This window comes from Sapajus apella, unplaced genomic scaffold, assembly GCF_009761245.1.
Source record: "Sapajus apella isolate SASKATOON/1434 unplaced genomic scaffold, GSC_monkey_1.0 scaffold62, whole genome shotgun sequence".
Lineage (NCBI taxonomy): Eukaryota > Metazoa > Chordata > Mammalia > Primates > Cebidae > Sapajus > Sapajus apella.
The window spans coordinates 5,299,674-5,314,614 of record NW_022437002.1 but is presented as its reverse complement, the minus strand read 5'-3'; the positions used below and the strand labels follow the sequence as shown (position 1 = coordinate 5,314,614).

At 52.3% G+C, this 14,941-nt stretch overlaps 2 protein-coding genes and 1 pseudogene across 3 annotated transcripts in view; 1 reads left to right on the top strand and 2 right to left on the bottom strand.

The window, feature by feature from the left end:
- Positions 1–1,406, top strand: part of A3GALT2 (alpha 1,3-galactosyltransferase 2) — a 13,840-nt gene extending 12,434 nt beyond the window's left edge. Inside the window, exon 5 of the mRNA XM_032246825.1 lies at positions 86–1,406. Within this exon, the coding sequence (XP_032102716.1) occupies positions 86–773 (688 nt within the window). The 3' untranslated portion in view covers positions 774–1,406. The remainder of the gene's footprint in view (positions 1–85) is intronic.
- Positions 1,407–6,843: 5,437 nt separating this feature from the next.
- Positions 6,844–7,848, bottom strand: LOC116529585 (annotated as a pseudogene). Its single transcript, XR_004259554.1, has one exon. The product of XR_004259554.1 is annotated as an uncharacterized LOC116529585 (transcript).
- The window catches only part of ZNF362 (zinc finger protein 362), a 41,271-nt gene continuing 33,173 nt past the window's right edge, over positions 6,844–14,941 (bottom strand). The window contains 3 exon segments of the mRNA XM_032246823.1: positions 6,844–8,640; positions 12,360–12,518; positions 12,646–12,724. Coding sequence (XP_032102714.1) covers positions 8,524–8,640; positions 12,360–12,518; positions 12,646–12,724 — 355 coding nt within the window. The 3' untranslated portion in view covers positions 6,844–8,523.

Genomic DNA, 14,941 nt, shown 5'->3' with positions numbered 1-14,941 from the left:
TGAGGGTTGGGTGGGGTGGGTTGGGGTGGGAAAGCCGGCCCCGCCTCGCCTCACTCTCAGGCTGACTGTGGCCCTACGCCGTCAGGTACCTGGAGAAGTACCTGGAGCGCTTCCTGGAGACTGCGGAGCAGCACTTCATGGTGGGCCAGCGCGTGGTGTACTACGTGTTTACCGAGCGGCCAGGCGCTGTGCCCCGCGTGGCGCTGGGCCCAGCCCGGCGGCTGCGCGTGGAGCGCGTGGTGCGCGAGCGGCGCTGGCAGGACGTGTCGATGGCGCGCATGCGCACGCTGCACGCGGCGCTGGGCGGGTGGCTGGGCCGCGAGGCGCACTTCGTGTTCTGCATGGACATAGACCAGCACTTCAGCGGCGCGTTCGGGCCCGAGGCGCTGGCCGAGTCGGTGGCGCAGCTGCACTCCTGGCACTACCACTGGCCGCGATGGCTACTGCCCTTCGAGCGCGACGCGCGCTCGGCCGCCGCGCTGACGCGGGGCGAGGGCGACTTCTACTACCATGCGGCGGTGTTCGGGGGCAGCGTGGCGGCGCTGCGCGGGCTGACGGCACACTGTGCGCTGGGCCTGGCTTGGGACCGCGCGCGGGGTCTGGAGGCGCGCTGGCACGACGAGAGCCACCTCAACAAGTTCTTCTGGCTGCACAAGCCCGCCAAGGTGCTGTCGCCCGAGTTCTGCTGGAGCCCCGACATTGGCCCGCGGGCCGAGATCCGCCGCCCGCGCCTGCTCTGGGCACCCAAGGAGTACCGGCTGCTGCGGGACTAGCGCCGCCGTCCGCCCTCCGGCCCCTCCGCGGGCCCAGCGGGCCAGGTCCCGGTCCCGTTCCGGGGGTCTTTGGCCCCGGAAGACGTGGAGTGGGAGTCACCAGAGGGAGAGATCCTGAAACCCGGCGGGCCCCTTCTGGATGCTGATGGCGCTCTGGAGGGCAGAGAGATACTGGGTGCAAAAGCCCTACCCGCTCCGTGTGTGCCCGTCGGTGGGAGTGGGAGAAGGAGCTCCTTGCCTTTGGGGAGCTCTTCACTTGAAGACAAAAATCCCTTTCCCTTACTTTAGCAGTGAGCGAGATAAAACTACAGTAGTACCTCGATCGAGGAGCCTCTAGACCTTTCACTTCGACCCTGCGGAATGCAGCTGGTGTCTCTGGAGATGTTTTAGTCCCACCTGCCCCCCCGTACCTCTTTTTTTAAATAAGGAGACTGAGGCACAAAGAGGGAACATAACTGCCCAACGACACAGAGGGTCTGAGTCACTGTGATGTCAGCGACTGGAAAGGCGTGGCTGGCTCCTTGGGTTGCCTCTGGGCAAGAGCCACAGGAAGAAACACAGGTGGCGCCCCGTCATTGGCTCTGCCCTTTTACCTCCCCTGCCTATAAACATGGTTTGTACATATCTCAGTAATATGATGATAAATTATTCCTGCGCCGTGAAACAAAGTAGCAAATGTAAGAAGCCATGTTTGCTCCTTTCGCTTGCCAGCATAATTTCACAAAGCCCTGACTGTGACAGCATATAGCTGTCAAAACAAAAACACAGCTCCCCACGTCCCTGGCTCTAGTCACTATATTCCCTAAAAACTAAGTGACTCTAGATATATCTACATATAAGGTAATGTTGGTTGGGGTTAGTGATTATGCTTCTATAAACTATAACCAGATACACTCTTGCACACAAACTTAGATATAATTTTACACATATTAAAGCTTCTCCACCTATATATAAACTCTAAACTAAAATACTACATTCAGGCCGGGCATAGTGGCTCACACTTGTAATCTCAGCACTTTGGGAGGTTGAGGCAGGCGGATTACTTGAGGTCAGGAGTTCTAGACCAGCCTGGCCAACATGACGAAACCCCGTCTCTACAAAAATACAAATATTAGCCAGGCATGGTGGCACATGCCTGTAATCCCAGCCACTCAGGAGGCTGAGGCATAAGAATCGCTTGAATCCAGGAGGTGCAGGTTGCAGTGAGCTGAGATCGCATCACTGCACTCCAGTCTGAGCAACAGAGCTCAATAAAATAAATAAAATACTACATTCAAAGCATCCGATAGAACCTCTCTAAAGAGCTGCTGCTGGGGCTGTAGGCCTTGGTCAATGGTCCTCAGAAAGACTTCTAAGTAACACTAACTTTAATTCTTTAAAAGCTTACGTTTTTTCTTTAGTTGACATTCCCAAATTGTTATTGTGACCTTTCTCCAAAATGATATTTTCTGGCCTTGGCGCTAGCAGGGCCATGTTCGGCCACAGTATCTGGGTAGGAAGTTTCCACACCCATGGCAGCTGTCCAGACTTCTGACTCCCAGTGGGGAAACACATGCTCTGAATAGGAGTGTGAAGGCATCACACCCTCCAGGGAAGGTGGTCACAGGGCCAAGGAGATAGGTAAGGTAGCTACTGAAGCCCCTGAGATTTTTCTGACAGTTGGGAAAATAGGGGCCCTGGGAGATTGGGATTTCATTCACCCTGGCTCTCTTGAATATTTTATGTAGTGTTGTCACCAACCTTGTATTTTATAAGCCTCCACTCCCAGGGAGGGCAGCAATTCTTGCTATTTACCAGGCCCAACTATCGATGGTAAGAGAAATCTGTCCTCTCAAAAGCAGTTCAAAATGTTTCCTATCTAAACTGGATTAGCAAAACCCAGAAGGCCATCTGGACTCAGGATTAGAGATGAGAATGGGCCAGGTGTATCTAAGAACAGGCGATATGGCCGGGCAAGGTGGCTCACGCCTGTAATTCAAGTACTTTGGGAAGCAGAGGCAGGCAGATCACAAGGTCAGGAGTTCGAGACCAGCCTGGCCAACATGGTGAAACCCCATCTCTACTAAGAATACAAAAAATTAGCTGGGCATGGCAGCGGGCACCTGTAATCCCATGCTGACTATCAGCTTGGGAAGATATGTGTCCTTCACCCTTACCCTGCAGCATTTACTGAGAGCCACACATACTGCCCCTAACAGTTGCTGAGCCATTTGATACCTGAGCATGAACCAGTCAGAGATGATGTGAACCAGCTCTTCTAACTCGGTATGTGTGTGGACAAGTTCCTCACCTTTGCTGGCCTCAGTTTTCTCCTATGTGAAATGTGGATGCCAGTCTCCTTCCTGCAGGGGTTGTGGTGCTCCAGAAAACATAACTTCCTCTCCCTGCCTGCCCCTTCTCCAGCAAGTTCAGAAGCTGTAGAGGATTTGCCGAAGAACAGTCATTTCCTGTTTTTTGAGACAGCATCTGTTGCCCAGGCTGGAGTGCAGTGGTGTGATCATGGCTCACTGCAGCCTCAACATCCCTGGGCTCAGATGATCCTCCCACCTCACACATGCACCACCACACCAGGCTATTTTATTTATTTATTTATTTATTTATTTATTGTAGAGGTGGGGTTTCACCATGTTGCCCAGGCTGATCTCGAACTCCTGGTCTCAAGGGATCTACTTGCTTCGGCCTCCCAAAGTGCTGGGATTCCAGGCATGAGACACTGCGCCCAGCCAGTCATTTCCTGTTTTAAAGGGGAATAAATGGCATGCTCAGGAGCTTCCAGGGTGTCAGCTGGAGGCAGCCTTGGGCTGTTGATGGAGATGTTCTTGAGGAGGGGAAGGTTCAAGGAAGTTGCAGGGCGAGCAAACCTTGGGAATGGCTCCCCTCCTAATGAGTCCAGAGGCCTAAGGAGGGGTTGTGGGGGTGGGTATAGGGACTTGGATCTGAAGCAGGAATAACAAGAGGGCTAAAGCTCCTTCTGCAGCTGCCTCCATTACTGTCAACACTGTCCTTAGCACCTAGAGGGCAGTGGCACTCACACACTCCCCAGGCAAGCAGGTGAAAATCAGACTCAGTCCCCTGAGCACCATTGCTACATGCAAAATCTTCACCTGTCCCAGCTGCCCGACCTTGCCAGGCAAGCTCAAATGCCACTCCTAGAGATTCCCAAACATCTTCAGCTCTCTTAGGGATCACTGATGATAAGGATCATGGATCCATTAGGGCTAAGGCAAATAATAGCAATAATAATATGGACATATATTGGCTCTTACAACGTGCCAGTTCTAAGCATTCGACAGGTATTGAATCATTTAATCCTCACATCCACCCACCCTGTAAGTTGGTTACTATTATTTACCTCATTTTACATACAGGGAAACCAGGCATACATTTAGTAATGAACCCAATGTCATACCACTAGCAACTTAAATTCATTGACGTGAGAACAAACAGGAAATTAAACATAGCCAGAGGATGAAGACTGACAGGAACAGAGGTTACCCATAGCTCTTATTCTCCTCATTCCATTTCTGCTCTTTCTCTGCCTGCTTTGTTCTTCTGCTTGTACCCAGCTCAACACAGTCACCACAAACTGCAGTCTACCGGGTTTTCCACTATCTCCTAACTTGTTCCTAATTCATGGAATAGGGAATCTTACTGGAGAATCAGCTCCATCCGGTGCTGGTCTGGTATATGTCTAGCAGTTGACCCGGGGGAAAAAGAAAGCCCTGATTTATAGTATTTGCCAATCAATATTCATGGTGTAAATCCCACCATGGCTGATTTCAAGCTACCAATACTCACTGAATGCAGAGCTTAGAAGTGTGCACAACTTGCACATGTGAATCAGGACAGCCATTACACACCACTGGCTGCACCTACACACTGAGTCACTGAGTCAGGTGTCCACCCCTGGCCAATCAGCTGTGGCTGCCATGGGGTCATGTGAAACAAATATGGCTGCCACAGCCCATCACTTCCTGGCAAAACAGGCTATGGGAGGTCAATTTCAGAGAAAGAGATGAGGCCCCTGAGATTACTGAAAACATGCTGGTTCTTGGCTACACCACATCCATTTCCCCTTCTGATGGTACCACACTCTGGTTTCCTATTAGGGAACCTCTTGTACTTCAGAAGGTGAAGGTGGGTGCTTCAACCTCTGCTCCAGGATTGGAGCACAGGCCCTAGTCCCAAGCCAAACAAGCACATAACATGATCCAGTTAGAACCAGGAAGACCCAGTTAGACTTTTACTGGGTGCTCTGGTTTGAATACGTACTCCCACAAAAATGTGTTGCAAACAACCCCAGTGCAATAGTGTTGGGAGTTGGAGCCTAGTGGGAGGTGTTAGGTCCTGGGGGCTCCTCCCTCATGAATGGATTAATGCTGATTATAAAAAGCCACAAGGGCTGGGTGCAGTGGCGCACACCTGTAATCCCAGTACTTTGGGAGGTTGAGGCAGGTGGATCACCTGAGGTTAGGAGTTTGAGACCAGCCTGGCCAACATGGAGAAACCCTGTCTCTACTAAAAATACAAAATTAGCTGGGTGTGGTGGTACATGCCTGTAATCCCAGCTACTCGGGAGGCTGAGGCAGGAGAATCACTTGAACCTGGGAGGCAGAGGTTTCGGTGAGCCAAGGTCGCGCCATTACACTCCAGCCTGGGCAACAAGATCGAAGCTCCGTCTCAAAAAAAAATTTTAAAAAAAACGCCACTTCGAGGCTTCGAGTTCTATTTTTCTCACTCTCACCTTTTGTTTTTTGTTTTGAGATGAAGTCTTGTTCTGTCTCCCAGTCTGGAGTGCAAAGGGTGCAATCATGGCTCACCACAGCCCTGACTTCCCGGGCTCAAGCAATTTTCTCACCTCAGCCTCCCAAGTGTCTGGGACTACAGGCACTTGCACCCCCACACCTGGCTAATTTTCTTTTTCTTTTTTTTTTCTGTAGAGATAAGGTCTTCCTGTGTTGCCCAGGCTGGTCTCAAACTCCTGGGCTCAAGTGATCCTCCTGCCTTGGCCTCCTAAAGTGAGATTACAAGCATGAGCCACCAAGCCTGGCCTCACCCTCTTTTGCTCTTCTGCCTTCTGGTATGAGATGACATGGCATGAAGGCCCTCACCAGATGCTGGCACCATGCTCCTGGACTTCCCAACCTCCAACTATGAGACTTGAATTTATCATGAGCAGAACATTATAAATTACCCAGTTTGTAAGATCCTGTTACGGCAGCATAAAACGGATGAAGACACTGAGGCTTTTGTCAGAGACAGAGGTTTGATTGCTGGAACCCTGTGGACTGTGAGACTACAGATGATTACTGAGGGCCCCCACAGGAGCCTCAGGCTGAAGCTGACTAAGAATGGAGTGGAGAGCTGGAGACACATCCTTTGAGCCCTGAAGCTGGCCTGACCACTGTCCTGTTATATAAGCCAATGCATCCTTGTTTGGATTGGACTTTCTATCACTTGCAGCCAAGTCTAGACACACAAGGACTGTGAGAACTATGGGAAATGAGTTCTCAATGATGAACTCCATGGTAGTCACTTCTGTCTTCCCCACAGTCCTTTCACAGGGCCAGCCTTGATAAATTTTTCAGGAATTACTAAATTTCCTTCCTAGGCAATCAAAACATTGACCTCCACGGGGGGAAAAAATGTATGACAGGGATATTTTGGACTCCCCCTCCAGTCACTAGAATCACTTCCACAAATCAGGCACTCGTGATGGACCCCACAGATGGGTGGGGTGCCCCTCAGGGAGCAGTGGAAGTGAGACTTGTTGGTGGAGCTAGTACATCCAAAAAGGCTCCCCAACTAGGCAATGCTGGGCCAATCTGTGTCACTGACACTACACTGCAGCATTATCCGTAGTGAAGAGCCTCTCTTGGTTTGCTACTCACTTCTTAGGGAGTTGTGAGGCAATCAACATAAAGCACTCCGTTCAGCACCTGGAGTGAGGTCAGCCCACAGTGAGAGGCCACTTCCTTCCAAGTCTGGGGGGCGGGGGAGGGGAGAGGAGCAGTGGAAAGGTGCCCCCCAGCCCCGCCCTCGCACAGAGCACGCCAAACACCACCGCCACCCGGGTGCAGGTACAGTTTATTCTTCACAACAGAGAAATACAAAGAGCAGAGGGTTTGTAATTCCTTTGTTTCTTGCCCCCTTTAGTGTTTTCCCCCAACATTAGATTTTCATTTGCTCCCCACCCCCTTTTTTAAATAGAATGCAAACTTCCTTCCTGAAGTGTCTGAGGGGCACCTGCCCTCACCTCCCTGCCTCCGAGATGCAGACTGAGAAGCCAACAGACTGTTTTTTCTTTTTTAATAAGGTAACTAGTTCTAAATATGGTGGCCTGGAGGTCCCATAGAAAAAGCAAAGGGGTGTTAACAGTATGTATAACAGCGTATTTACAGGGAGTAACATGCGGACAAAAAGCTACAATACTGAGTATCAGACGACGCAAGTCAAACAAAGGGCTGGGGGTGGGGGCAGAGGATCCCATGGGAAAAGAAACCCCAGGAAACGTTAAACTGGTAAATCAATGGCGAGTTAAGGCTTAAAAAGTGTATAAAAATAACACAGTTAATATTCAAAACGGAACTCCAGATACAGAATATATAGATGAGTTTCTGTCTAGTTTTCTTTTTTTTTCCCGGGGGGATGTGGGGGGCTTCTCCGGGCTCTGTACATGGTTCCTATATACACGGACACGCATGGCTTTCAGATTGGGGTGTGTCTGTGGGGGCTGGGGATAGGGTCTGCTCCTGGGACCCGCCTCCCCGAGGATCCCTTCCCTGCTGAGAGGCCTAGGGCCTGGGCTGGGGATTCCTACTCCACCGCAGGGAAGATAAATAACCCCTCCCTGGGCACTGCCCTCATCTGGAGGAAATTCTGGAGGGAGGTCCCAGCCCCAGGCCCACTCCCTCTCCATCCCCCTGCCCACAGTCTGGGATGGTGGGAGAGGTAGCCGAAAGGTTTCCTGGCCAGCACCGAGGTAGACTGGGATGGTCTTCAGGGCAGCAGGAGAGGGCCAGGTCTTACCCAGCCCATCCCCACCCCATTTCCCTGGGCCCGCCCACCACCCAGCCCATCACTGCACCCTTTGGTCCTGTGGATCTCCTGCCCCTCTCATTTCTGCCTCCTGAAACTGCCGCACCCCTCTGCTCAGTGATGCCCAGGGCACAACTCAAGAGATGCGAGCCTGGCGCTCAGGGGCAAAGGGCTCACTCCGGCTGCTTCCTGCCCCTCCCACCTGGGGGTCCACTTTGCAGTCCAGAAACCCAGGCCTGAGCCTTCCCTCAAGACCTGAGGCCATGGCAAGAGAAGGTCCCACACTGCCCTCTGGTTCTCTGCGTCCATCTGTCCAATTCTTTAAATTTCTCGGTCTTAGCAGCACCAACTTCCTGGCCAATAAATATCTTTTCTGTTATTTCCAAAACAAACTTAAAAAACAAACAAACAAAAAAAAGAAAAACAGTGAAGCAAGTGAAGGGTGGGGAACAAAAAGAAAACTCAACAGAGAGGTTCAAAGTGCTCTGAGATCGTCTTTGGATGCCACCAAAACAGTCCAGAATCTTGCAGTTGGCCTGGCCGCCCCCGGACTGGACCAGGCAGGGCTTCTGCGGACCAAGCTTTCTGGAAGGTTGGGAAGGTCGTGAGAGAGCTTGGTGGTTCCTGGAGGGCCCCCAGAGGGAGTCGGGGCCTGGTGCTGCCTGGGTCTGTGTCTGCCAGTGGGCCGGGTGGGGCGGCGCCTCCAGTGGGCTCAGATGAGAGAGATTCGCACCGGGATGCCGGGGGACTCCGTCCTCTGGGGTGAGTGATGGCTCACCAGGTGCTCCACCACCGTGTGTTTGGACATGTGCTTCATCAGGTAGGTCTCCTGTGGGCAGGGGTGAGATTCAGAATAGGGAACCACCGGCAAGGGAGGGAGAAGAGGCTGCAGTTCCCACCAGCAACCACTGGAGGGCTCTTGGTAGACAGTCCAGAGAGTGGAGGACAGCCACAGCTTCGCAGAGTCAGATGCGCCTAGGGCATTGGTTCTAGAGACACTGCACTGCTGCCTGGGGTAAGTGCTGGCTGGAGAGCTCGCCCCTCAGCAGCGCCCACCTATGGCTCCCCAGGGCCAGGCCCTCAGCCCCATGCCACCTGGCTAAGAGGTTAAGATGACAGAATCTGCAGGACAGGAAAAAGGGCTCCAAACGGGTGAGTGGGAGCCCCTGCTTGGCTAGCTGATCCACTCAGTCCCTGCCTCCATCCAAGACTCAAGTTTTCCGTAACCTTCTACAACCAGCTGGCTGTAGCTGGGCATACTGGCTGAACTTCAGCCCTGTCTGCCAGGTGGAGCACAGTTCCTGCATCTGACTGTTGATCCCAGTGACAGGGATGCAGTAGGCTTGGGTCTGAGCCTAGCTCTGCCAGTTTTTTTAATGGTGAGAACTTGGACAAGTCCTCTTGTCTCTCTGAGCCTCAGTTTCCTCCTCTGTAAGCAGGCTTGGGGGAGGAACAACCTCAACAGGTTGCTGTGGTCACAGAGATCAAGCCCTTAGCATGGAGTGAGGGTTGAAGGGTCCACTCCTGCCCCAGTCTCTACATTTCCTTTCCTCCCTTTTACTTTCTTTTTTGAAGGTCTCACTGTCGCTCGGGTTGGAATGCTGTGGCACAATCACAGCTCACTGCAGCCTCAACCTCCTGGGTTCAAGCAGTCCTCCCACCTCAGCCCTCCAAGTAGCTGGGACTACAGGTCGGTACTATCATGTCCTCCACTGGCACTGCTGGATCTGACCCGAGGCACTAGGACTGGGTAGGTGAGGCTGTGACCCAGGGCTCACTGCAGGCCCAGAAGCCCTCACACTAAGCCACATCCTTCCAATGGCCTTTACCAGGAGCAGAAGTGGTACTCACACCTGCCACTCCTTGACTTCAGACCTCAATAAGCTCAGAGCCCAGCAGAGGAAGCCCTCAAATGTGGCAGTGACATGCTATTCAATACCAGAGGGAAGCAACCCACAAATTTCTATCTAGGAAACTATTCTTCAGTGAATAAATAGCAAAGAAAAAAACTGGGGGTGAGGGGATCTAGAGATTAAAAGATATAGTGACCCACTATGACGTAGGAATCTTATTTGGATCTTGATCTCAAAAGAATAATGTAGGCCGGGTGCAGTGCTTCATGCCTATAATCCCAGCACTTTGGGAGGCCGAGGCGGGCAGACTGTCTGAGGTCAGGAGTTCAAGACCAGCCTGGCTAACATGGTGAAACCCTGTCTCTACTAAAAATACAAAAACATTAGCCAGGCATGGTGGCGTGTGCCTGTATTCCTAGCTACTCAGGAGGCTGAGGCACGAGAATCGCTTGAACTTGGGCGGTGGATATTTCAGTGAGCTGAGTCTGTGCCACTGGGTGACAGAGGGAGACTCTGTTTCAATAAAAATAAAAAAGAATGTAGATACACAAAATCATGGCATTCATGAGAAAAATGGGACTGTCAATGCCAAATAGGTATTTGATGATAAGGACTTCGGTTAATTACTTTTAGGTATTCCAAAGGTATTGTGGATATGCTCAAAAAAGGAGTCTTTATCGTTAGAGACAAGTGAAATTTTTAGAAATAGTATGATGTCTGGATTCTACTTCAAAAAACAGGAGTATGGATGAGGCAGGATTGGTTGATGGTGTAGGAGGAGGTTACGGAAAACTTGAGCCTTGGAGAGGGGCAGGGATTGACTGGAGATCAGCTAGCCAAGCAGGGCTCCCACTCACCCCTTTGGAACTTTTCTCTGCAGGTTCTGTCCTCGTAGCCTCTTGACCCTCCTCTCCTTTGGACTCCAGGGAAGAATACATGTTACAGACTCAGCACTTAGCAAGTCACAGCCCTTCCCGCACCTGACAAATACCGCCGACAACCTCACCTATGATCCATGAACCCCCTCCAGCCAGAGTGACCTTGCAAAATACCTTCCCTGCCAGGCACTGTGGCACACACCTGTAGTCCCAGCTACTCTGGAGGTTGAAGCAGGAGGAACCCTTGAGCCCAGGATTTTGATTCCACCCTGGGCAACATAGCAAGGTCCCGTCTCTAAAATACAGAAAAACAAAACAAAACAAAAAAAACCCTCCCTGACAATCCCCTCCCTGTGGCTTCCCATTCCACCTGAAAAAATATCCATATTTTCCTAACAGAGCCCCAAGGCCCCAAATGACCTAAGTTCCTTTGAGCTCTTGTAACATGCCAAGTTTGTTCCACCTCATGGGGTCTGCACTCAGTGTTCCCTGCATGGAAGCTTCTTTCCCCTCGTTCTCTTCCTCATCCAATTACCCTTCAAGGCTTCATCTAAGTGGTGCTCCCCTAGGTGGTCAATCTGGACCCATCCCCCTTCCCAGCTCCATTCTGTCCTCCCTGCTGTCTTTCAAAACATACTTTTCTTTTATCACAGTGGTTCTCAATTGAGGCAATTTTGCCCTCTAGGGACAAAGAGCCAGGATGAGAACCCAGGAGTGGCAGGGACAGAAGGAGCTCCCAGGGAGGACACAGAGGGGCTGAGCAAGGGCCACGCTGTGCCCCAGAATGCAGGACTCCGGAATGCAGGACAGCATGGCCCTGCAGCTCAGCCCCTCTGTGTCCTCCCTGGAGACATTTTTGGCTGTCACCACTTGAGAAGGGGTTGCTCCTGGCATCTAGTGAGTGGAGGCCTGGAATGCTGCTCAGAACCGTGCCACACACAGGCCAGCGCCCACAATGGAAAGGTCCTGCCCAAATGTCCACCTGGACTAGGGCCGAGATGCTGTGCTTTACAGCAGTTACACAATTTGCCAAACAGTTACATGTGTATTTGTTTAAAACTTGTCTCCAACAGTAGTTCTTAACTTCCCTGGGGGGCAAAAAAACCATAGATCTGTCTGGCTCATCTGATGCCCAAGTGCCAGGCAGAAGTGTTTAGTAAACACTGAGTGAACAAATAATGGTACTAGCTCAGGTTGATTGGGCGCCACTCTGCCAGCCAACAGCCCTGTGAGTTCATCCATTTGACAGATAAGGAAACTGAGGCTCAGTGACCTCTATGTTGGGGATACAGGGTCTGTTAACTAGAATGTTAGATCAAACAGAAGCCCACACTCAAGCGACTTGCCTGGGGGGTGAATGCTGTTTCTGGGTGCCAAAAGGCCCTCGTTTGGGGAAATTCCCACCCAGGGATGGGGACTGAATGCTATGAGCTTTCTGAGGTGCCCAGGCCTTTCCTGAGATGAGGGGGACTCTGGGCCATGTCACTATGCCACCTTGTGGCCATGATGGGGATTGTAACTTCCTCTAAAGAGCAGGTGAAAAGCTGCCGTGAGTACTCCAGAGCCTCGAAGACCCAGGCTAACGGTGAGCAGGAGGCTAGAGGCTCGGCCTGTGGTGGCTGAGCCAGAAGTCGGAAGCAAAAGTCCTGGCTCTGCCTTTCCCTGTGATCTCAGGGAGTCACTTCCCCTCTCTAGGCCTCAGTTTCTTTGGAAAATGGGAAGAGTCCGCACAGATCTGAAGAGGGGGAGGCAGCTGAGGCCTGGAAGGGGAAGCGGCTCCACCAGGGCAGGGCACAGGCCGAACGACTGGCACTCACCGAGGTGTAGGCCCGCCCACACATGCTGCAGCAGTAGGCCTTGGCGTGCTTGATGGCGTGGGCCGAGAGGTGGATCTGCAGGGAGGCGGAGTCCGAGTAGGCCCGGTAGCAGTTGGGACACTTGTAGGGCTTGTCCTTGTTGTGCTGGCGCTGGTGAGACTGTGGGGCACAGCAGGGGGTCAGGAGAGGAACAGGGGTTCCCCCACCCCACCCCCTTCCCACACTCCCTTGCAGGGGTGGGGGAGGCAGCGCAGCACCTGGGGGTGGGAGGCAGGCGGGCACTCACCTGCAGGTTGGAGAGCTGAGTGAAAGCCTTCTCGCAGCCAGGATGTGGGCACTTGTAGGGTCTGTCGCCTGTGTGGATTCTGCAATGGGCAGCCCAATGAGGTGGAGGTCTCTGACACATACCCCAAGACTGCTTCAGTCCCCAAGTCCTTACTCTAGCCCCTAAGCCTCTCGGTCCCTATCACAGAAACTCAGTGCAGGCCTGGTCCTCTCTTTCAAAACCCCACACTGCAGGCTGCAGACCACACATTGCAAAGAATGCAGATGCACGGCTTTGTTGGGACCGTCCCTGCCCACCCAGCCTCCTTCCCTAAGAAGGAGACATCTCTCTCCAATTAGCCCCAGACACTTATTTCCTGTCCCTGTGCCACGTCAGGCACATGTTCATGACAGCTACGTGGTCACCCCAGTAAATGAGAGAATACGAAACAGCAGGGCCCTTGCTCAGCCCCTCTGTGTCCTCCCTGGGAGCTCCTCCTGTCCCTGCCACTCATGGATTCTCATCCTGGCTATTTACTAGCTGGGTGGCCTTGGAGAAAACACTGTGCATCAGTTTCCTCATCTGCAAAATGGGCATAAAAATACAGCCCCTACCTCATAGGGCTTTGTGAAGATAACATTAGATAATGCATGTGAAGGGCTTAGCCTAGTGTTGGTACAAAGTCAGCACTGAATTAACGTTCGCCAGTTAGTGTTACTCATTCATCCACATTCATTACATTGGGTACCCATGCCCCAGGCACTGTGCTAGGTACTTGCAATATATCATAAACAAAACAGACAAAAGCCACTGCCTGGAGGAAACAAGCAACAAGCATGAAATTAAAAACGAAATCACATGTAGAAGGTAGTGAGTGCTGTGGGAAAAACAGAACAAGATGAGGGTGACCAGGAGTGCCAGAAGGAGGGGTGCAGTTTTAAACGGGGGTAGGGCTTCATGGGGAAGGTGACACTGTGGCAATGATTTGAGGTCTGACGACCCTGTACCTGCCCAACAGCCCAGCTGTGGACTGAGCGAGGATGTCCACAAATGGAGCTCAGCAGCCTGGCATGCACTAATAGTAGCCTTCCCTGCTTTTCACACTCATGCCTTTGCACCATCTCCCTGGGCGTGTCTTGAAGCATCTGTTCAGGCAAATCTCTGTGCCAAGCAGGTGGGCAATGTCAGCTGGGCCTGAACCTTGTTTGCCTAATTTGTTGAGGAGCAAAAGTAGAGGGGAATATCCAGATTTGACCAAAAGGGTGTCCACTCCTTCCTTCCAAGGCTCCAGCCCCTCTCACTGACTGGGTTTGCCATCAGCCCACCAATGAACTCATCAAAGAAACTAAGGCCCCTATGGCCAGGCCTAGTGCGGGACTTACGGACACAGGGTTGAGTAAGAAACATTCCCTGCCACCAATAAGCCCATTGGCTGCCATTATAAACATTGACAAAGCCAAAATTCCTTAGATGTAATTCAAGGCCTTCACCAGGTGGTCCAGTGTCCCCTCCCTGCTTGTACACACCCTACACCCTGGTCAGAGACCGATTCTTCCCTGCCAGCCACGTCTGATGAGTCTTCCCATACCTCTGCTATGTCTGCATCCTCAGCAGTAGGACCTCCCCAGCTCCTCTGCCCAGTAAATGTCAGCTAATCCTTCCAGATTCATCAGTGAGTGGGACTCTGCGGAATCTCCCAAGCGTGCTGCTCCTCACCCCACAGGCTTTCCGAGCACACTCCTCACCACAGAGTTAACCCCACTGGACCCTCGAGGCCGCCCACCCTTCTGTCTCCCCTGCTAGATGGGGAATCCTGAGGGCACGGATGGGTCCCAGTCTCAGGATCAAGGCCCGGGGTATGGACTTCCACAGTAGCTGTGCCAAGAGAAGCTGGGCGGATCCAGTTCTGATCATCCCTGTTCTATCTGCACATTTCTGGGTGTCACATTTCAGGATCCCATCCCAGGCTGCTGCCCATCTCTACAATGGAAGGACCTTAAGAGTCATCTGGACCAACTCCGCCTGAGGCCAGCATCCTCTTCACTTCATCCCGTCCTCATTCCCTCTAGGGCTGGGGAATTCGTTTAGTTAAGCCCCCTGTCACCTAACGCCTAAGGATCCCCAGGACTCACACTCCTGTTTTAAACCCCACAGCCCCTTCTCCCCTGCCCTGAAACCCAGTCACAGTGGCCTTGCAGTAGCTCCTCTGGCACTGATCCCTTCATCACAGCAGCCTGCCCTAATCTGGGGACTTCATCAGAGCAGCCTGCCCTGACCTGGGGACCAGGTCAGACTCCCCACAGCCCACCTCTCAGGC